Source organism: Eriocheir sinensis, chromosome 3 (genome assembly GCF_024679095.1).
Source record: "Eriocheir sinensis breed Jianghai 21 chromosome 3, ASM2467909v1, whole genome shotgun sequence".
Classification (NCBI taxonomy): domain Eukaryota; kingdom Metazoa; phylum Arthropoda; class Malacostraca; order Decapoda; family Varunidae; genus Eriocheir; species Eriocheir sinensis.
The window spans coordinates 10,656,306-10,679,213 of record NC_066511.1 but is presented as its reverse complement, the minus strand read 5'-3'; the positions used below and the strand labels follow the sequence as shown (position 1 = coordinate 10,679,213).

Here is a 22,908-nt window from a genome sequence, read left to right as displayed (position 1 = left end):
TGGATGGAAAGCTACTTAAGAGGAAGAGAGACGAGAACTGTGGTTAAGGACACTAGATCGGAATGGAGAACAGTGGAAAGTGGAGTGCCGCAGGGGTCGGTTTTAGCACCAGTACTCTTCCTAGTCTATATTAACGATATGCCAGAGGGAATAAACAGCTACATGAGCCTGTTCACAGATGATGCTAAACTGCAAAGACATAAGAAACAGTGAAGACTGCGAGGAGCTGCAAGAAGACCTAAACAAGATTTGGAAATGGAGTCAGAAATGGGAGATGAAATTCAACGTGAAGAAATGTCATGTTATGGAAATGGGAAAGTGTAGAAAGACCAAAATGGACATATAAAATGGGAGATGGTGAAATATTAAAGAAAGTAAATGAAGAGAGAGACCTGGGAGTAATAATGCAAGATTATATGCAACCAGAAAGTCATATAAATTGGATCTTCGGTGATACATATAACATGGTGAGAAATATAGGTATAGCATTCCACTACATGGACAAAGAAATGATGAAAAAATTAATTACAACTATGATCAGACCTAAACTAGAATAAGCGGAAACAGTGTGGTCTCCACATATGAAGAAACACATAAAAACTAGAAAGAATACAGAGGATGGCAACAAAAATGGTTCCAGAACTGGAGGGACTGACATATGAAGAAAGATTAAAGGAAATGGACTTTCCAACACTAGAACAAAGAAGAGAAAGAGGAGACCTAATACAAATATATAGGCTATTGAGTAAAATAGAAGAAGTAGATAACAAGAAATTGCTACTAAGAGAAGAACCTTCCAGCAGGAATACTAGAGGACATAGTAAAAGGTTGAGGAAGGGAAGATGCTCAAGAGACAAAGAAATACAGAGGTTTGGAACAGACTAAGTGAAGAAATAGTATCGGCAAAGAGTGTGCAGAGCTTCAAGGAAAAGTTGGATAATTATAGATACGGAGACGGGACCACACAACCGTAAGCCCATGCCCTGTAAAATTACAACTAGGTAAATACAACTAGTTAAATACACACTGCAGGGAGGAGGTAGGAAGGTAGAAAGAAAGAGAACAGAAACAGCTGGATGGATGTGAGGAGGAGGCAGGGAGGGGAGGCTGCAGCTCCCCCGCAAGCCCGCGTCCCAGAGCCGAGGTGGTGGTGAGACAATGCACTAGCCAGCCACTTGGCAACTCGAGGGAAGAGGAACTCCACACACATACGCATATATCATTTCTTTCTCATTATTTTTTTCTATTTTGTTAGAACTGATTGTTACTGTAAAGTACAAATGCGTGCAAAACACACTTACTTTCTAACACAATTATACCTTTGAAAGTCATATAAGACACCATATCATATACGACCTACATCCTAAAAACAATCATACAATATCCGTGAAGAAATAACTCATATGCTGGCTAAAGCGAGCCAGGACACAGTATGCGTGTCCTCGGATATGGTACAGGGCACGCAAGGAAGCATTATATGCATCCTCGTGTTGAAGGGGTTAAAAACTCATTACTCATGTGTGTGTGTGTGTGTGTGTGTGTGTGTGGGTGGGTGGGTGGGGGTGGGGTGGGACATTACCATGGGACACAGGGCTGGTGTGATATATGGACTATAAGTTTACATTCCCCAGGCACCCATTAACTGACCAGCCTGCACGGTAGATGAGCTTGGAGGAGACTGCCTCAGGTTGGGATCAAACCTGGGTCCAAGGTTTCAGAACAAGGTGTGCTAAACATTACATCATGTAATGTGGAGATTATAATGGTATAGCAACAGCTCTGGGTAAAATTAGCTGTCAGAGTCCTATTCCTCAAACTCAACCTCCTAAGGATGAGACCTATGCTCCTTTTAGTTGCTTTTGCTTTCTCTTATGGCACACAATGGAATTCAAAAACATTCTCCAACCCTGGACCACAGATAAAAATTAAAGAATCATGGACAACAAAATAAATAAATAAATGTATGAGAGAGTCAGTACTACCTCCTCCCTCAACAACATGAGAGCACTTGTGATGTTTAACAGCCCAAAAATCTCATATAAGATTTTTGTAATATCCTTCACATTGTAATAGGCTAAGTACAAAATTGAATTCCTACCTTATTGCCCCATAATAGTTTCTTTTTTCTTTCCTGTTCAGCAAACTTCATGGGGTTCATTGCAGCAGGGTTGTAGTAGGAAGGTAAGGTGATGCCTGTTTGCTTCTGAACTTCAACTACTTGGGCTTCCATACTTCTCTTTAGTAATTCAGCTGCTGTCAAATCTGGATTGGCTGCTTTGAGAGCTGCAAGCTTTTGTTGTGCCTCTGTTGAACATCAAACAATACAAAATTAAAGTTAAAATCAAAGTTAATTATTACTTTGAAGTCATGTTTTGTGACATGCATGGTTTTTCACACTAGTCTACACATTATATACATACAATCTTTCACAACTTCCTTTGTGTTATTCACTTTCAACACTGCACATCCTTCAATAGACTCTGTACCTTTCCTTATGTCCATGGGCCTCTTCCTCTCCCGACTGCGGCTGCGGCGGCGCCTCTCTCTGGACCTGGACCTGGACCTTGACCTGGACCTGTGGATGGCTTACATGTCACACACCTGCATGCTCTACTGATTCCTTACTTTATATTTAGTTATCAAGTATTTTCTACAATCATTTTATCACCATTATTAACTTTTCTCATTTCAACATCATGATGTTATGTCAAGCAGGTCCACAAAACTTAAAAGCAGTTCCTAGCAATTCACTCTAAAAACCTGCATGTTTGCTTTGTTAATCCTGAAATCACTTCTAACCTAATGAAGATTTTCTTCAACTACCATGCATACATTATTTTCACTTGCAAGCTTCAACACTACACCATATAATTTAATTCCAAGCTTACAATAACTTTTGCACCCCTTCCTCCCCACAGTCCTCTGACCCTCAATGCTATAGCTGATAAAGAAGGATCATGTGCTATGCTACGTTCCACTTAAGGTAGAATGCCGAGAATATGTGAGAATGCACCTTTAACAAATAACATAAATTAGGAGAAAATGATGCAGGCAAATAAAAAGGCTTCCAGGCTCTAACCTGTACCTGCGTTCTCTGGATCTGGAGCGTGACCTGCGCCTGTCCCTTGACCTTGAACGTGAGCGTGAGCGTCGGCCTCGCCTATCATCATCCTTACGTTTGCGATCATCTTCTCGGCCCTTGCGGCAGTCTCTGCCGCGTCCTGAGTGCCCTGAAAGTGGAATAGGTTTATAACTATCAGCTATAATAGTTTCCTGCCTTTCAAATAGGAGCCAATCACCTCTGAATTTCATTATAGTGATGAGTATCACTTCCCTCATATGATGAAATAAATATTCATTTCCTTTGACAATGCATTTCAGTTGAAATGAATCACATTTCTAGGTATAATAAAAAAAATAGTATACATATGATGCTTAGGTTTTGAGGTAAGCATTAGATATTAAATTAATACAAAACTGGAGGAAATAAAAGGAATTACTGAACAAGAGGTAGAGAATTGAAGTGGAAAATAGAAAAGAAAATGCATAATATGCTATTGAAGTGAAGGAAAAAGAAAAAAACACAAGGGTAAGGAGCGATGAGCAAGGATAAGGATGGAGAGATGTGTAGATAATAACATAACGTATATAAATGTATGGACTGCAGTAACTTCCTTCAGCCTTCAATCACAAACCTACATAAGTGCTTCTGATATTGCTCATTATGGCTCCAGTAATAAACTCCCTCACCTTGAGCAGTCTGTTCTCTAGCTTGGTGACTCCTGCTGCTGTGGTCTCTGTTTGACTGACTTGATCTTCCAACTTCTCTTTCTCTGGACTTAGATCTTGACCTTAAAAGGAAAGCATTTAAACATTAAGTGAATGAACATATCATAAAGTATGGCATGGATGTTGTAATACAGTCAGAACTGGGGTAGTTTGGACAAAAATGTTGTGATACAGTCAGAACTGGGGTAGTTTGGACAAAAGGAGTGGCAGTTTTAACAGGACAATGATAATGTGAAAATTAAGCACAACACAATAGAAAGACCAGAGATAACTGTGAGGAGTGCTTGGGGATGTCAAGTATGAAAATGGACACTACAAAAAGTCGAGCAGCTTAGATCCGTTGCTGGAAGATGGATCATGCTTATTGATTGAGGTGAGTGTGACAGGATAGGCACCTGCACAAAGTAGGAGTATTAATGAGGTGAGGTCAGACTACCAAATGAGCTTAAGTTGTGAAAAAGGGGTTGAATGAACACAAGCAATTAGAAACATTATAATGCCTATCCCACAAAAGTAGCTCAGAAGCAAGTATGATAACAAGTTTATAGTGATACAAAGTATTCAACTTAATTGAAGATTTGATAGTTTGTTGTGATGAATGAGGAAATCATACTAAAACTTACACACAGTAGACACTTTTGCAACAAATCCTTAACCAAATGTTTGTAAACACAAGGGTTCCTAGATTCCATGGAAATCTATTACTGGTGGAGCACAAGTTTACCAGCAAAAAAATTTCATGCAAAATGGCAAAATGTTGAACAATCAGTTACACTGATTACACACATATCAATAGCATCTTCTTTCTCAACTTGAATACCTTATTTAGATATCTCAGCACATATTGCTTGATCCACCAAACATTTATTCTCCACTGTTTCAAATTTAACATCATTCTTGCATGTTATTTATTAAGCACAAGTATTTGTCTAAATATGTATATTATCATTTATTACGGAAAATCATCAAGATGTTGAACTGTGGTACAAATAATAGGCTAAATCTTTAATCAATATCTGAAATGGTACTTGTGATGGTTATACAGTTACCTCTTGATTAACCCTTAGATTACGGCCATCGTATACATAAGTGCACTACCACATGCCCCCACCCGTATGGGGATCATATATATAATCATCACACTCTACACTCCCTACATTTCAAATATACCGCCAGTTCTTGACTCAGAAGAATGGTGGAGGCATCTGGCATCCGTACACATTCTCATTCGTCTCCAGTGCGCGGCCTACCGAAGGCCACAGATCATTTTCCACTTTTGTTTGGAATACATCTGGTATGTCTCGTCACTTGTCAAGCAGTTCCTCTGCTCTGGGGGGAAGTAGAGCATGGGTGAATCAAAGTGACAGTGACTCTGATGACTGCTATGGTAGTGACATTGAGAGAGAGAGAGAGAGAGAGAGAGAGAGAGAGAGAGAGAGAGAGAGAGAGAGAGAGAGAGAGAGAGAGAGAGAGAGAGAGAGAGAGAGAGAGAGAGAGAGAGAGAGAGAGAGTGAGTGTGAGTGTGTGAGAGCGAGTGGGGTGCTTCCACGTGATGGGTCACGGCCACTAGAAAATGCGCAATATTTTCGGCTGTCATAACTTTTTTTATTATTATTAGGAGAGAAGTTTTATTACACCACCATATATACTAGATGAATATACAATTATTGCAAAGAAGAAAGACACCATTTCCACCTCTTTTAAATGTCTAAATTTTCCCTGTGCACACCATCCAGAGAAATATCTCACCACCCGTACTCTAAGGGTTAACACGAGTTTAAACAACACGTATTTTATTCAACACGAGTTTATATTTAAGGACATATGATTAATTAATGCGATATTTTTGATTTAACGAGCATTTAATCAATGACATCATGCGCACCCACGCTACTTCTGGCGGGAACCATCCTGAGACACTCTGTTTCTCCCCAGTCTGAAGCTAGCCCGCACTGTGAGTGGAACGTTTCTCTGGAATACACAGCAATTTCACCTCTACGATGGCACCCAAGCATCCTTCCACCTCCTCACAGGAAAGAAAAAGTTGACAACCCAGACAAAACTTGATCAATTCTTCCGAAAGAAGACAGTACAGGTCCAGGAGTCGGAGGAAGAGGAAGGAGACATGAGTGAGGTAGGAGACACAAGTGAGGAAGGAGAGCGGGGTGAGGAGGGAGAGCGGGATGAGGATTCAGCAGACAACTAGTCAGGACGACGATGACGACCAGTCAGAGGAAGAGGAAGGAGGCAAGTGAGGCGGAGAGTGGTGGGCGAAGAGAGCGGCTGGTGACGGGAGCGTGGGGTGAGGAGGGACAGTGGCCAATGCCAGTGTCGAGTGTTGAAAGTGGCTGGCTGAGAAGAAATCCCAAGCCACCTGTGACATCAAGATCAGGATCATGAATGTAAATAAAATGAGAACGCATGTTTTTTGTTGTTTCCATGACCTACTAATGTATAAATAATGTGTTTTTTTGAGGTAAGAGTAACAAAGTCCCCAAAATAGGCAGACTTTTCCAGTGTCCAGGAATGTAACCCCCCTATTACTATTGTTTCTTGTGGGGAAATTATGTTTAAATAACGCGATTTTAAATAACACGACATCTCCAGGAACATAACCCTCGTGTTAATCAAGAGGTGACTGTACTTACTTTTCCCTTCTATCCCTGGCGCCTCCTCGATCCTCCCCAGGCAGTGTCCGCTGTGAGGCCCCACTGGCAAGGCCCAGCAAGCGTTCCTGAAGACTATTTCAAAAGGGTGTTAGTAACTACTAAATACAGATTCATCTGTCTTGTGTCCATCCTATTCAATTATTGTCCCAAGAAGGATTTCTCAGGACTAATTAATAAAAGATTTCACTATATGAAATATAAACTCCATTCAGAACAATGTTTATTGTTTCCTAAATGGTGCATTGCTATATGAAAAGAAAACTTTCAACAAACAAATGTTCTATTGTAATTATTCTGTGTATTTTACATGCCCACAACCACACATTTGGCTGAGCCAGACTATAATGCCACTTTCTTAACCCTTTCATTGCTAAACCCTCGCAGCGAGCGTTAGGCGTATTTGCTGGTGGTGCTAAACGCTCACTGTGAGCTCCACTCGCACTCAAGTCTCCCGCGTATGAAAGTGTTCCAACACTAATTCTCACAACACAGGATTGCCAATTGAGTGGGTTCTTCACAAAATTTGGTGGAAAATCATATCAGCCCAGAGCGGCAAATCTACGGACGAGTAACTGGTGGATGTTCTTGCCCAATAAAGCAGCATTTTTGCATAGCTTCACCTATCACCTGACTGTGTCTTTGACCAAATAGTTGTAAATATTGCAGTTGGCAATATTCCCTTGCCAGAATCTGAAGGAGAGATGTCCGCAGTTCCCTCAATATGGCTGATCATCCCGCACGCACAGACGTAAGTGTTAACATTTAACACTCCCTGAACATGCATGTATGTTTGCAAGAGAGGCATGCGTAACCGACTCCTATAGATCTGGACCTCCTCTTTCCAATGGTGTTTTTGGTTTTTAGCTGTGATGAATAATTTTTGAGATACAGAGGTTAAAAGAGACCCCCCATTGGGCTGCCTGACTGCGCCTGAGGGGATAGTCGCGTCCTGTCCCACACGCAAGGAAAGGGTTAATATAAATTATGGCTATGGCTTCAGCAAGTGAGGCATGGCTGTCAGGTGCCAGAAGCACTGAATGCAAACAAACCACCGCCACAAAGCACGTGGCGGCAGGGCGTGAAGGGACAGATTGCAGTAATAATAATGACAATAATAATAATAATTCACAGAATACTGTAAATATTACTGAGCTGGGCATTACTGTTTACTGTTTACAATGATGCCATGTTTTGTCTAAGGCATAAGTGCCAAAAATAACAATGGCCATCTTGTATCTACACCAACAATGGTCGTTTTGCATCTACAGCATCAAGACAACAATCTAACAGACTTTGTTAATTTTATATTTTAGCATTATTTTCATTTGTAATCATTATCTAATAAATTATAAACATATACCTCATTCTGGGGATACCTGAGAACTATTGTGTCAAACGGAAGTGTTTTGGGTGTTAGTTTCATACCAGTAACAATAACTTTTAGGCCTACTAAAACCTAACCATTGGGGTATAAGACACAGGGTGATTTTTCATTTTTCATTTTTTTTTTTTTAATGTGCATCTTAAATGGCGAGAAATACTGTATTCGTAAATGACATGACATCGAAAAGCAGTTACCTTAATGTAAAGGTAAATCAGACAATGAAATAAGTTCACAGACCACCATTTAGCACAGTTCACTTTAAAAAAATCAGTTTTAATTCTAACAAACGCCTTAATTATGGTAATTATGGTCTGAAGAAACATTGTGCAGAGCCATTATGGAGGAAAAAGGAAGAAAATGGGAAAAGAAAACAGGTTGTTTTGAAGACAACAGATGAAGGTGGTTGCCTAATAATTTGGCTGACAGTTCTGTAAAATACGCTTTTGATTCAGTGTGAGTCCGATGATACCATCAACGGCTTACCCTCTTGCTTTGTGGTGATGCGGAAGGGGATTTCAAGGTGAAAGGTAAAGTGCAGATTAATTTGTCTTTAGTTTTGTTTCCTGCATTGATGTCTTTTATATTGGTTTTCATTGCTATTTATTAGTAAAATTACTTTTCAGTATAAAATAACATGTAAAATTATTTTATGTTCATAATTTTTCATGAGACACATTAATGGGATTCACATTAATTTAAATTGGGAAATTCAATTTGGTTTAGTTTTATGGCTTGCAAGCAAAATTCTGGAAAGAATTAAACTTGTAAACCGAGGTATGACTGTGTGTGTGTGTGTGTGTGTGTGTGTATGTATATATATATATATATATATATATATATATATATATATATATATATATATATATATATATATATATATATATATATATATATATATATATATATATATATATATATATATATATATATATATATATATATATATATATATATATATATATATATATATATATATATATATATATATATATATATATATATATATATATATATATATATATATATATATATATATATATATATATATATATATATATATATATATATATATATATATATTCATTTGGGGAGGCGGTGGCTGAATCGACAGAGTAACAGCACCGCGTCCAGACCAAAGCCCTGATCTGACTCTCTTTTCTGCCCCTCCCTCCCTGCACCATTCTCATTCCCCTTCTGTGTGTGTGTGTGTGTGTGTGTGTGTGTGTGTGTGTGTGTGTGTGTGTGTGTGTGTGTGTGTGTAAGCTGTGATTTCAAAGTAAAAATAACACGGCAGTGTGTGGCTTCTGCCTAACTCCTACGACTCGTTAGATTTTCATTGTGTGCGCCGCGACTGGGTTGAAGTGAGTTCACATGAATTATGGCATTCTTTTCCCGTAACTTTGAGCCAGAGTCACAGGGTGACAGTGATCTAGAAGTGTCTGACGATGACGAGGGTCACTTCGACGAAGTGTTGAATGATAGTAACGAGGAGTACATGCCGGAGAATGATAGCGAAGCGAGCTATAGTGACGACACGTGAGGAGGAGGAGGAGGTCTGTAGCTTACCTGGGTCGCCACTGAAAAGGTAAATATTATAATCATTCTTCTTTTGTAGAAATGTTTTGATTTTCTTTTATCAAATGTATTTATGTGTGTATTCAGAGATTAGTAAAACCATGTTACGTAATAATTATTACATGTATGTTACTTCAACACATCACATACGGACCTTGTGGTCAATATCTATCTATACATGTAAAGAATATACATATAGAACATATATACTCAACGTAATAACAAAGTGAAAATACCCCTGCACAATCCCTCAGGTTGTGGGGAACAGTGGTGCGGCGGAGTTAAACTTTCCACTCGCGCGCGGGAGGCAGTGGTAAAGAAGGGGTTAAGGGTCCCTCTCATTATTCTGACCTATCTGATTGCCGATATGGGTTCCGCAAGGGGCATTCTACTGGTGATCTTCTTGCCTTCCTAAATGACTCTTGGTTATCCTCTCTTAGCAGTTATGGTGAAACTTTTGCTGTTGCCATTGACATATCCAAAGCTTTTGACAGAGCCTGGCACAAGTCTGCTTTCTAAACTTCCCTCCTACGGTTTCTATCCCTCTCTCTGTACTTTCATCTCCAGTTTCCTTTCTGGCTGACCTATCTTTGATGTGGTAGACGGTCACTGTTCTTCCCTTAAACCTATCAACAGTGGTGTCCTGCAGGGCTGTCCTATTTCCCACTCTTTTTCTGCTGTTCATTAATGATCTTTCCATAACAATCTGTCCTATCCACTCCTATGCTGATGACTACTCTATTACTCGGCATCATTTAACAGAAGACCCTCCTGACAGAAATTACGTGATTCCAGGCTTTAGGCTGCAGAATGCTTGACCTCAGATCTTCCTATTATTTACAACTGGGGCAAAAGGAACTTGGTGTCCTTCAATGCCTCAAAAACTCAATTACTCCACTTATCAATTCGACACAATTTTCCAAACACCTATGTATCCCCTAATCTTTGACAACACACAGCTGTCCCCTTCTTGTACAATAAACATTCTTGGTCTATCCTTAACTCAAAATCTAAAATGGAAACCTCATATCTCTTCTCTTGCTAAATCAGCATCCTCAAGGTTGGGTGTTCTGTATCGTCTCCACCAGTTCTTTTCCCCCTCCCAGATGCTGTCCATATATAGGGGCCTTGTCCACCCTTGTATGGAGTATGCATCTCATTTGAGGGGGAGCTCCACTCACACAGCCCTACTAGGCAGAGTGGAGTCTAAGGATCTTCATCTCATCAACTCGCCTCCTCTTACTAGCAGTTTTCTACCTCATAAATTCCGTCACAATGTTGCTTCTTTCTGTCTTCTATCAATATTTTCATGCTGACTGCTCTTTTGAACTTGCTAACTGCATGTCACTCCCTTTCCTGCAGCCCTGCAGCACATGACTTCTACTCTTGCTCATCCCTGTACTATCCAAATCCCTTATGCAAAAGTTAACTAGCAACTTCATTCTTTTATCCCTTCACTGGTAAACTCTGGAACAGTCTTCCTCTCTGTATCTCCTCATGCCTACAACTTGAACTCTTTCAAGAGTATCAAGACACCTGTCCACACAAAATAGACTTCAATTGGTCTCTCATTCTATTTTCTTTTGTTGGAGCAGTGTCTAGCAGGCCTTTATTGTTGTTTTTTGTTTTTGTTTATTGCCCTTGAGCTGCCTCCCTTGCTAGAAATAAATAAATAAATAATACAGTAAACCCTCTGGTATCCGGGTTAATAGAGCCACGGGGGCACCCGGATATGGGAAAAACCCAGATATGGTGTAAGTTAAGTCTACAGACCTGAAAACCTAACTTTCGATCATGGCCTGCCATAAAGGCAACGACAGAGCACTGCATAGGTGCTTCTGTCCATACTCATAGTATGGTACGCCCCATGGCTTTGTAACAGTCAGTCTGCACCAGGGAGTGAAATGCGCGCAATTGACGTGCTCCGTCATCATTATCATCATTTCATCGATGCCTGCTCCTAGGAGCTCCCCCCAGGGGATGGCCATGGCAGAAGAGCTTCCAACTTTCTCTATCCAGACACTCCCTCCTTGCCTGCTCAAAGTTTCTCAAAGATCTTTCCCCCTTCTCCCCAACATACTCTTGCACCCTATCCCTCCATTTCACTGGAGGACGTCCTCTAGCAATCCCTCACTCTATCTCACTCACATACACCCTTCTGGTCATCTTACTCTCCTCCATTCGCTCCATGTGGCCAAACCACTTTAAGGTCTGTCACTTCACTTCTTCCAACACTCCACACTTCTTCCCTTCACCCCTGTGACACATTCCAAAATGCTCGTACACACTTTCATTATTTATTCCATCCATTCTACTCACACCACAAGCACTCCTCAAATAACTCATTTCCACTGCCTGCACTCTAGACCTCTGACTTTCATTCCAGGCCCACATTTCACTTGCATATGTGAGGGTTGGTACTATTATTGTATTTCTCAAATCCCTCTTTACTTCCATGCTCACACTTCTGCCATTCACGATTCGTCCCAAAGACCCTACCACCCTTCTTCCTTGCAATGCCCTTTCTCTTATCTCTCCCTCCATACCACCATGCTTACACATAACTGATCCAAGGTACTTAAACTCATTGCCCTCCTCCATTTCTTCACCATTCAAAATTATTTTGCATTCTTTTTCACATTCAATTCCCACTCTATATGGGCATACAAAATCTACAACCTCACTTCTACTTCGCTCACAAACCATCACTTTACTTTTGTTGACATTTACTTTCAGCTTTCTCCTATTACAGACACTATCAAAAACACTGATAAAATTTTGTTGGTCATTTTCATTTTCTGCAATGAGCACCGTGTCATCAGCAAACAGTATCGAATTCAGTACCCACTTCCTTCCCTCATCGAACAGTCTTACTCCAACTTCTCCAACTTTGCCCTTCATTTCTCTAATGACACCATCCATATAAATATTGAATAACCATGGTGACATGACGCACCCTTGTCTTAAGCCCACTTTTATCTCAAAATGTTCACTTGTTTCTTCAGTAATTTTGACACATGCAGATGCATCTTCATAGAAAGACTTTATTGCACTAAGCAGTTTTCCTCCCACACCATAAATCTTTAAAACATCCCACAATGCAATCCAATCGACTCTGTCATAAGCTTTTTCTAAATCCATGAAGGCAGCGTATAGTTTCTTTCCTTTTGCTATTATTTTTTCTACTACCATCCTGAAGGCAAATATCTGATCCACACATCCCCTTCCCTTCCTGAAGCCTCCTTGTTCTTCACTGATTTTCTCTTCTGTAAGTCTTTGCACCCTCTCTATTATGACTTTTCCATATACCTTTCCAGGTATACTCAGGAAACTTATACCTCTATAGCTCCCACATTCCCCTCTCCTGCCCTTCCCCTTGTAAACTGGGACAATGATGGCTTTCGTCCAGTCTGCCCCCCCCCCCGCTACTTCACATATCTTGACCATCCATTTCACGACTTCATCTCCACACTTCAACATTTCTGCTGTGATTCCATCAATTCCTGCTGCCTTTCCATTTTTTAATCTTTTTATTGCCTGATTTACTTCTTCATATGTTATACTTCTTTCTTTATATACTCCTCCTCTACCTCTACTCAAAACTGCTGCTGTCACAGCTGCTGGACATCCATCCTCAAAATTCATTAAGTTTTTGAAATGTTCTCTCCATCTCTCTTTCACAGCTTCCCCGTCTTTCAACATCTTTCCATTCTCATCCATAACTTCACTTATTTTACTTGGAGATATTTTCTGCATTTCTTTCGTTTTTTACTTCTTTCCAATATTTCCTGTTCCCTTTATATTTTTCACTTAGTCTTTTTCCAAAGTCTTCATCAACTCTCTTCTTACTTTCTTTTATTGCTTGTTTTAATTTCATTTTGCATTCCCTATACAGTAAAACCCCGATTATCCGAAATGGAAGGGGGGAAGCTTCTTTCGGATAAGCCGATTTTTCGGATAATCCGGATTTATGGCCGCCATTTTGATTTTTGAAAGAAGTGAGGTCGAAGCACAGGTAGAACGCGATGCGACTGCCCAGTGTGAAGTGTGTGACGTGACTGCCGCCGACTGACGATGTAAACAATGAAACCAAACAAACACACGATTCGCTAAACAAAGTAGTACGCTTAAAACATGTGATGTAAATGTTTTATTGTATGTTTGTCTGTGTGTCTCCTTGTCTGGACCAGTGTATGTTGATACTTGTGAGCGTTGCAGATCTGAATTGTGAATGTTGCAGAGTGCGATTGTGAATGGTTGTGCAAGCTTGCAAGTGTGACCTTGATGCATCGTGCAGGTGGAGACACAGTATGATGACTCATATTATCGCGCAACTCGTATGTTGGAAGGGGAATGTGGCATGGAGTGGAGAGGGGAGTCGTGTTTGTGTCGTTGTCTTGAGAGTACGGTGTGAGAGTAGTCGTGCAGTAGTTTGTTCGTTCGCCGCACCTACGTCCTTGCTGGGGCGAAGGTGCGGACGTGGTGTTGTTGAGAGTTTGTTTAATGTTTTTTGTCTAATACATTGATCTATTCGTTACAAGCTATTTCGGCAATATGTATTAGAAAGCATATTCATTTTAACTGTTCTTATCAATTTTAAATGTGTTAATATAGTACATATGTAGTTACTTTTATTTATTTTTGATGTTTTATAACGTTTTAGTATAGAATTTTTTTTTTTTTAATTGCATTATCCAGATCAATTTCGGATAATCCAGTTTTTCGGATAATCCGCTTTCGGATAATCGGGGTTTTACTGTATTTCTTTTTCCTTTCCCTTTTTACTTGTTCAGACACATTTCTTTCTTGAGTTTTCTTAAAACGTTCCCTTTTCTCTTTTACTATCCTCCTTATCTCTTCTGTCCACCATGAAGTTCCTTTTCTTTTTCCATCTCTCACCACTTTCATCCCTAACACTCTTTTTGTTGTAGTTACCATTATTTCTTTAAATGTTCCAAAAACTTTTTCAATATTTGTATTATCTTTTACACTTTCCCATTTTTCACTAAAGGCCTCTGCCATTTCACGGTTATACTCATCTTTTATTTCTTTTCCCTGTAACTTTTCTATCTTCAGTATTTCCTTTTTTACTTCACCTTTCTTTTCAAACACCCACTTTTCTTTCAGCTTTAACTTTGCCAGCACTGCAAGATGGTCAGATCCATCGAGCATTCCTCTTACTATCTTTGCATCACAAATTTCTTTTCTAAGCCTTTCATCTACTGCCACATAATCAATCAATCCTTTTTGCTCATTATCTTCTCCCCTCCTCCATGTGTATCGGTGGATATTCTTGTGCTGAAAGAAGGTGTTCGCTAATAATATTCCCCTCTCAGCTCCAGGCGCTGAGAAAAGGGTTCGAGCAGCATCGTCACGGTTTGCGCTCGTGGCAATCTTTCCCTGGCTTATTGCAGTCTTGCTGCACCTTGGGGGGATCTGTTACTTGGGATTCGGCAATTAGGCGCAACAGCCTCAGCCACTAACCCATTGCTGGGGTGCCTAGCCCCGTGTTCACAGGCAGCAGCTAATCTTCCCCTGCCTGGCCAATCACAGCAGCGGGGCCTGGACCCAACCCAGAAAAGCCCAGGTATTTGTGGCAGCTTAACCGCCCAAGTCTGCACCATCGTGTTTACCACGTAGGCTTTCTAGCAGACCCAGCACTGCCACAAGAAACTTTTTACGGGTCCAATAACTCCAGTTTTACAAAACTGGAAGGCCGACTCTCTGTGCTGTTCCTTAGGTGCGTGCCCGCGGCTTTATTGCTGCGTAGCTGCGTTAGCAACCTCGTGGCTACGAGCACTGCGGGCGTTACCACCCAGGTCATACCAGAGCAATACCCAAAGCGGTCTGGGTGGGCAACGGGCATCAAGTGCTCAAAGCAGGCTTCTACGGACACCCGGGCAGGCACCCCAGGGCGCTACCCTTTTAAGCCCAGCAATGAGACCGAAGGCCTACAGACGCCGGGCAAGTACGCCAGGCCGCCCCACTCTCAGTGTGAGTAGGGAGGATAACCAAGGAGTCAATGACAACCTGGCGCATTCGCTTGCGTGGTGATCTGTGGCTGTTTAGTTACACTGTGTTGCCCTTGTGAGCCAGGGGGGGCAGGTACCCCTTGCACAGTGCATCCAGCGGGACCACAGGGAGGCCAGCCACAAGAAGTAACCATGATTTACGACCAGCCTGCACCTCCAGATCGGGCTGGCCCACGGGACTCCCGAACCCCTGCAGGCCCCTTTACTCACCTTACCGTAAGCATGGTAAAATCCTTCTTTCACATGTCGGACCGAGGGCAGTACTTATCTGCATTTTTTATTCCGCCCGCACTCCTGCAGGAGTGCTACTGGACCCGCACACCTTCTCCACAGGGACGGAATCCTACTCACCTAGTCCAGTCTGGATTTAGGCAGTCATCAAGGCTCAAGCTAGGGTTCACACTGTGTGTTTCATTTAAACAGTCCTTTGACACTCCCGCCATTTAAACCTGCACTGCCTTGACTCTAGTCACTTCGATATGGTCTGCAGCACTCGGCAAGAACGTTTACGTGCCAGTTGTACTGCGAAGCACACAGCTTTCCTGCAAACCTTCGCACCAGGACATCAATATCATTGCTATGTGCAGGCTGGGGCGCGCCTTATGGGTGCGGTATGCTGCCCGGGCAGAGCTTAAAGGCATCGCGCGAGCAATTTGAACGACTTTTGGCAGCACACGACAATTTTTTTTATATTTTTTGGAAAAAATCAAATATTTTTAAAACTCCTGGGTACGGGCAATGTCGGATACAGTGCACCCAGATAACTGAGGGTTTACTGTAATAATAATGGTGAGGCTCAGTATTATTGTGATGTTGAATGAGGAGAGAAAGAAAAGTTAAACCCGTAATTTTGCCCCCTAGTTCACTTTCAGCAGAATCTCACAGGAGAATGACGAATTAAAGGCTACACCAACAGTGCCTCCGGTTGACTCCCAACTTCATATTCAAGTGACACCGCACATGGCCATGTGGGTTAGCACACAAATTTCATGGCTATTTTCAAAGTTGTTTTGATCTATACACTTTTCCCTATGGTTTTCTGTGAGTTTTTAAAGTTAAAAATCTATCTGACAAAAGAAGAGCCTTTAGTTTATGGGCAAGTGAATAACACCAATATTTACCAAACTGTCATGGTAATGTTATGGTTATTATTCATTTCATTTTTGCGCAAATGGTGGGATGATGGCCGCAAATTAAGGCCGCGCAAATGGCGAGGGCGCAAATGGTGAGGTTTTACTGTATGTTGAAACACATGAAGATGATTCAAACAGTGTTACTCCTTCATGTGTGTGTGTGTGTGTGTGTGTGTGTGTGTGTGTGTGTGTGTGTGTGTGTGTGTGTGTGTGTATTTATTTATTGCAAAACTGCAATTTTTGGCAGAATCATGCCCCCCTTGTATCCAGCTCATGCCCCCCCAGGGGGGGGTGCCCCCCAATTTGGGAACCACTGTGTTAGTGTATAGTTAGTATCTTTGTGAATCTGGCCCCAGATTTGGTGGGGTCCAGTGCTCAGAACCTGCCCAGCCCTAGCCTCTGGGTCATGCAATGTACGTCTTTCTATAACCAAGTGTAGAGGTTAAGTGGTGCAGGACAGTATATGTACAATAAGATCTCGTACCTAAGATGTTCCCATCTAACAAATTCGCATCTAATGGCACATTGGATCTCTACCCAAAACTGCATCTAATGAGGAATTTTCCAAATCTAACGAAAAAAATCCTGGGCACGTAGTTCAAATCACCCGCCACCTTGCCCACGAGAGGGAAGTTAAATGTTGTCAACCCTACTCTTAAGGGCAGAATTCGGCTATTCAGTCAAAAAATGCCGATTTCTTGGGCATTTATCATTAATTTAGTCTTATTCTGACGCAGACAGTAGACCATGGTGGCAACCGTACGATCACGTTTTCACCTGGCGCTGGGCATTTAAGTGGCTGGCATTTAATCCTTTCCATCTGTGATGCAGATGTCGGCATCACAGTATGAAAAGGGTCAAGAGGAAATAGAAGAGGATTAATCCTCTTCTAAACCTCTCAATCCTCCTCTAAATTCCTCTTAATCCTCTTCCATTTTCTCTTAAGAGGTTTAGAAGAGGATTAAGAGGAAATGGAAGAGGATTAAGAGATTTAGAAGAGGACTAACGGTGACGCCGTCGGACGCCAACGTCGGTGTCACCGGAGTGAAGGGGTTAAAGACCAGCGCGTCACTTAAAGTCCATTTACTTCAATTGCATGTATTTCTCTTATTTTCAAAGATTTTTCGGATGTTTTTTTGAGTTTAGGGTGTATGAGAGTTTAGGTAGAGCTAGGCAGTGAGCCACAGCGAGTTACTGAACTTACTGTTAGTGCGATCAATACATTGGTGGGGGGTGCATGTGCACATGCGTCAATACTTTGTGGAGAGTGCACTGATACCCTGATAATATGTTATTTATATGAGATATATAATATATAAATATGTTATTATGTACTCTTATATATAAATAACAGGGGGCCAGGAGCCTTGATTATCTAAAACGCTCTATCACAGTGCTACATAGATGACCTGTAGTGACCTGACTTTGACCTGATGTGACCACACTTTTACTGACTACCAAGGAATGGCTAATGGACTACATGGGCTGATATTTCCATTCAGCACTTGTTTATGGTGTAAGGAAGAGGTTCAACATAAAAGTGCGATTATCACAAAACTACTTTTTTCTGAATAAGGTAGGAATAACTTTGTAAGTAACAGTGATTTTGATATTTTTTGTTTCAAAATAACCACGAAACTTAAATCTCCAATTCTATTTATTTTCAAGCCTTAATTACCATAAATATTAAGTATGCAGGTTTTTAATTGCAACTTTCTACAAAAAAATAAAATCAGTACTTTGCAATGTGATGACAAAATAATCTTTTCAGTTATGATTACGAAAATACACTTAATTATACTTCAAGGTTAGGACAATCTGTAAAAAAAAGGAAATTACCGTATTCCAAGTATATTCGAAGTTATTCCACATACAGTAAAACCCCGATTATCCGAAATGGAAGGGGGAAGCCTCTTTCGGATAAGCCGATTTTTCGGATAATCCGGATTTATGGCCGCCATTTTGATTTTGAAACCAAACAAACACACGCTATGCTAAACAAAGTAGTACACTTAAAACATGTGATGTAAATGTTTTATTGTATGTTTGTCTGTGTGTCTCCTTGTCTGGACCAGTGTATGTTGATACTTGTGAGCGTTGCTGATCTGAATTGTGAATGTTGCAGAGTGCGATTGTGAATGGTTGTGCAAGCTTGCAAGTGTGACCTTGATGCATCGTGCAGGTGGAGACACAGTATGATGACTCATATTATCGCGCAACTCGTATGTTGGAAGGGGAATGTGGCATGGAGTGGAGAGGGGAGTCGTGTTTGTGTCGTTGTCTTGAGAGTACGGTGTGAGAGTAGTCGTGCAGTAGTTTGTTCGTTCGCCGCACCTACGTCCTTGCTGGGGCGAAGGTGCGGACGTGGTGTTGTTGAGAGTTTGTTTAATGTTTTTTGTCTAATACATTGATCTATTCGTTACAAGCTATTTCGGCAATACGTATTAGAAAGCATATTCATTTTAACTGTTCTTATCAATTTTAAATGTGTTAATATAGTACATATGTAGTTACTTTTATTTATTTTTGATGTTTTATAACGTTTTAGTATAGAAAAAAAAAAAATTTAATTGCATTATCCACATCAATTTCGGATAATCCGGTTTTTCGGATAATCCGCTTTCAGATAATCGGGGTTTTACTGTATTTTAAATATTATAATTTTTGATACTTTTTTAATTTTTGTGGAGAAACTACTGCTGGTATCTCTATCAAAATAACATACATCACATAAGTACGCACTTGCAGTAAAAAATTATTGGTATAGCTGGAAGTGCTGTTAGGAGGACAAAAAAATCAATATTCGTGGTCCGCACACCTAATTCTGTCCTTAAACTGCCTCTCCCCAGTCTACCTCAGTCATCATACATATATAGTCGTATCGCATAGCCCATTCTTGTCACTTTAAGTGGCCAAAATCACTATTTAGTGTGCATTTGCCAGGACAATCATACGCTGACTTACATCATTAATTGGTTCCAAAAGCCATGACACTACCTAGTTTTGTATACCAGACATATTGCCGCACCACAAACACATTCCTCCCCCCACCCCCCAACTTCAACTTCCCTACTCTGGTCTGCTAGTGAGTGGCAAGAAAACATACCAAAAACCAAGACAGTAAAAACAGGGGGCCTAGTTGGAACACTAATTAGCTCATGATAAAATTGGTTTTGTTATACATAATCCCACTTCAAGTTGCCAATACCAAGAACTTTTTATTACTGTGTGGATTACACACAGCAATACCCTATTTGTAGAGCTGCTAGTAAGAGTTTGTGTATTTACATGTTAGTCAACGATAGAGAGTAGTGTCACGGTTTTCAGAATGTTTAGCCTGGTGGCGGTATCTGGCAACTCTACCACGGCGGCGCATTCACTGGTGATGTTAGTGACGCGTATCAGTGTGTACAGTGTGTGTGACCGTGAAATTATAATAATGTATAATATTATATTATAATATAATGTAGTTAGAAATATACCAAATTACATGAATTCAATTTAGAAATGCGATAATGAATGTCTCCTACATGATGATGATGATGAGGTAAAACATCACGAACAGTCTGAAACACTTTTTCTTATTAAACTTTGAAAATACCGTGTGCAATGCTGTCCTTCACAGAGGCAGGCAGTGACTAATGCCCCTTACCATCAAACAGCAAATAGGCTTGAGGGTCTGTTTAACTCGCAGCCTTAATTCCCGTCACTATAAAGCCTCAAAGACAATTCAGATCATCAAAAATCTAAAATTATTTATCCGTGAAGATTACGTAATATCTAAGTATAAATACGTGTGTGTGTGTGTGTGTGTGTGTGTGTGTAGCTGACTAGCTGACCCCTTGTCGATGATGGACAAGTCTCCGTCCCACCCAGCCTCTCTCTCTCTCTCTCTCTCTTTCTCTCCTATTTTTTTAGGTATTAAAAATTATACGTTTCCACAGCCACTGACATCACAGCTCAACTGCAGTGCCTGCGGACATAAGGGCTTTAATAGAATACCGCTCCTCCAGCCAACGCCCGCGGTCGATGACGCCATCATGTGAACGTTTATAGCCTATTATTACGTATAAATTTTTTTTATAAAAAACAAGATCTCGGCTGTCAGGAATTTTTAGTTTTTAGTTAAAAGGCATAACAATCTCCCCTAATAAGTGCAGTATATTTTTAAATGTATCATAGTTTGATAAACAACTTAGAATTGCTCTTGACTAAATTTGAACGAAACTAAAAGCTCGTGTCAAAATGTAGCGACAGAGCCTAAAGAAAAAATATTTATTAAGCGTTAGCGACGGGCACTTTTGATAAATATCCATCTTAAAATTATGTAGAGTGCACCTGTGACCACCAATCACCACAACACTACGATTTCGATAGGATATAATAATTTTCATGTCGCGTGGAGGGGTTGCCAGATGTCGCTTTCTGAACGAAACTTACTGGACAGTGTGTCACTACTCTCTATAGCCGACTGTACTTGATCAACCCTCTAGCTAAGAACCATGAGTCTCTAATCTGCAAAACATGCACTTTAGATGCCGTGTTATTTTTTAATACCTTTTTGGGGGAAAAGCGTCCTATCCCTCGGCACATAAAACAGTACTCGTATCTTAAGATGTTTAAGAAAGTAAAATGATTGCCAAAAATACCTGGAACGATGCCCTTCTTTGGATTCACTGGGATTCTTGCCACCCTCGCTGCTAGTCACAGAAAGGTCCTCAGAAGATCGACTGGTGGATGATGATTCCTGGTGTTTTGTGGTACTGTTGCCAGTTGGTCGGGTGGCGCCTGCCCTCTCTCTTGCCTGGTGAGCAGATGGCAGCTCCTCATCCGAGTCCTGTAGGGAGGTGCTGGATCAACGCACAAGAATGGTTGAATTAGTCTGACTTAAAAATCAAACCCTAAACATACACAATATCCAGAAATGAGTGTATTTTCAACGATATTGAAAGTATGTTTTTAGATGACTTGCCAATCTTTTGTGGTGAGACTGACTTAGAGTTCAGATCTTAACATTCATTCAATAAATGCACATTTGCTCACTTTTTGCGCATATGAAAAATTCAAGTCACACAAACACCTGATATCCACCACACAGCCATCAACTTTCAGCCTAAGCAATGACCATCTTTGGTTGTGAAGCACGAACCTTAACTTTTGTGAGAATAATAGGAGTTATCTTTTTTAGTGTAGATAAAAGAGGAATTGGATTTTCAGCAGTGTGTGTGTCAGTGTGTGTGTGTGTGTGTGTGTTTACACATGCAGCTTGTTATATAATGACTCCATGAGGTGCCTGCTTGATGACTACTGAGGTTTTGTTAAGCTACTGATATATCTTCGCTTAAAATCACCTGCCTGTCATGCATTTAGAAAAAAATATTTTCTAAATATAATTATTTTATTTTCTTTATCTGCCAACTAACATTTGTTGTCTAATTGAGAAGTATCATGACCACATAATGATGCCATATCCTACTGACAAAATCAGTACCAGTTTGCAAGCATGTCTTTCTGCAGGCACCTAACTCATCCTGAAAATGATCAGCTTATGAGTTGAAGAATTATTCCAACCAGAGAGGACCAAGGTCAGCCAGTGCTGGCTGGTAGTACCACTTAAGCCAGTGTATTATTGTCAAATAATTTCTTCTTGGTAAAACACTCATAGGCATGCTATTTTGAATGAGGATATTGTTGACTTGAATCCAGAGCAGCAGCCATTGAAAAATGAAACTAAATTAGACATTAGACAGTAAAATTTATAGTTGAAACATTAAAATGAGCAGCTTACAGGTAGATTCATCATACACAAAGAAAATGACAAAATAATAAAGTGCTGCAGGTGCCATAGTATCATAGAGTACTACATAGAACTCAAGATTTTCAAAATCAACTATATAAAAATAATGAGGAAACAGTACACCACCTATAGGCACAAGCCTCATTCTAAAAAAAAAAAAAAAAAAAAAAAACTATTCACTAATAATTGGCACTGCGGTTAAACTGACTTGAATGATTGGTAGGACAAATTAACTCATTAAGCTACTGCAAAATAATAGTATAACTAATTTGCCTTAATTTCCAGGTCATTAAGAAATAATGCATTCCTGATGACCTTAAAGACTTCTTATGCACTTCAACTGTCAAAAAATGTTGTCAACGTGCAACTGCATGATAACTACATTCACACAACTTGTTTCTTTAAATGGGGCCCCAACATTATGTGGAAATCATCACAACTTAAGAAGAAAGAGGCAAATTATGTGAGCCTATCTTCACTTTATTTTACTTCAGAGAACACATTGAAGTAAAACTTTGGAGACAAATAA

At 40.3% G+C, this 22,908-nt stretch overlaps 1 protein-coding gene across 5 annotated transcripts in view; it reads right to left on the bottom strand.

Moving 5' to 3' along the window:
• The window catches only part of LOC127004932 (arginine/serine-rich coiled-coil protein 2-like), a 46,625-nt gene that overhangs the window by 6,352 nt on the left and 17,365 nt on the right, over positions 1–22,908 (bottom strand). For 4 of the 5 annotated variants that reach the window (XM_050873207.1, XM_050873236.1, XM_050873227.1 and 1 more), the window contains 6 exons: positions 21,232–21,419; positions 6,438–6,530; positions 3,751–3,851; positions 3,080–3,230; positions 2,487–2,575; positions 2,099–2,304 (listed from right to left, as the gene is read on the bottom strand). In XM_050873207.1, coding sequence (XP_050729164.1) covers positions 2,099–2,304; positions 2,487–2,575; positions 3,080–3,230; positions 3,751–3,851; positions 6,438–6,530; positions 21,232–21,419 — 828 coding nt within the window. The remainder of the gene's footprint in view (positions 1–2,098; positions 2,305–2,486; positions 2,576–3,079; positions 3,231–3,750; positions 3,852–6,437; positions 6,531–21,231; positions 21,420–22,908) is intronic. The other variant, XM_050873218.1, reaches the window with a different exon arrangement.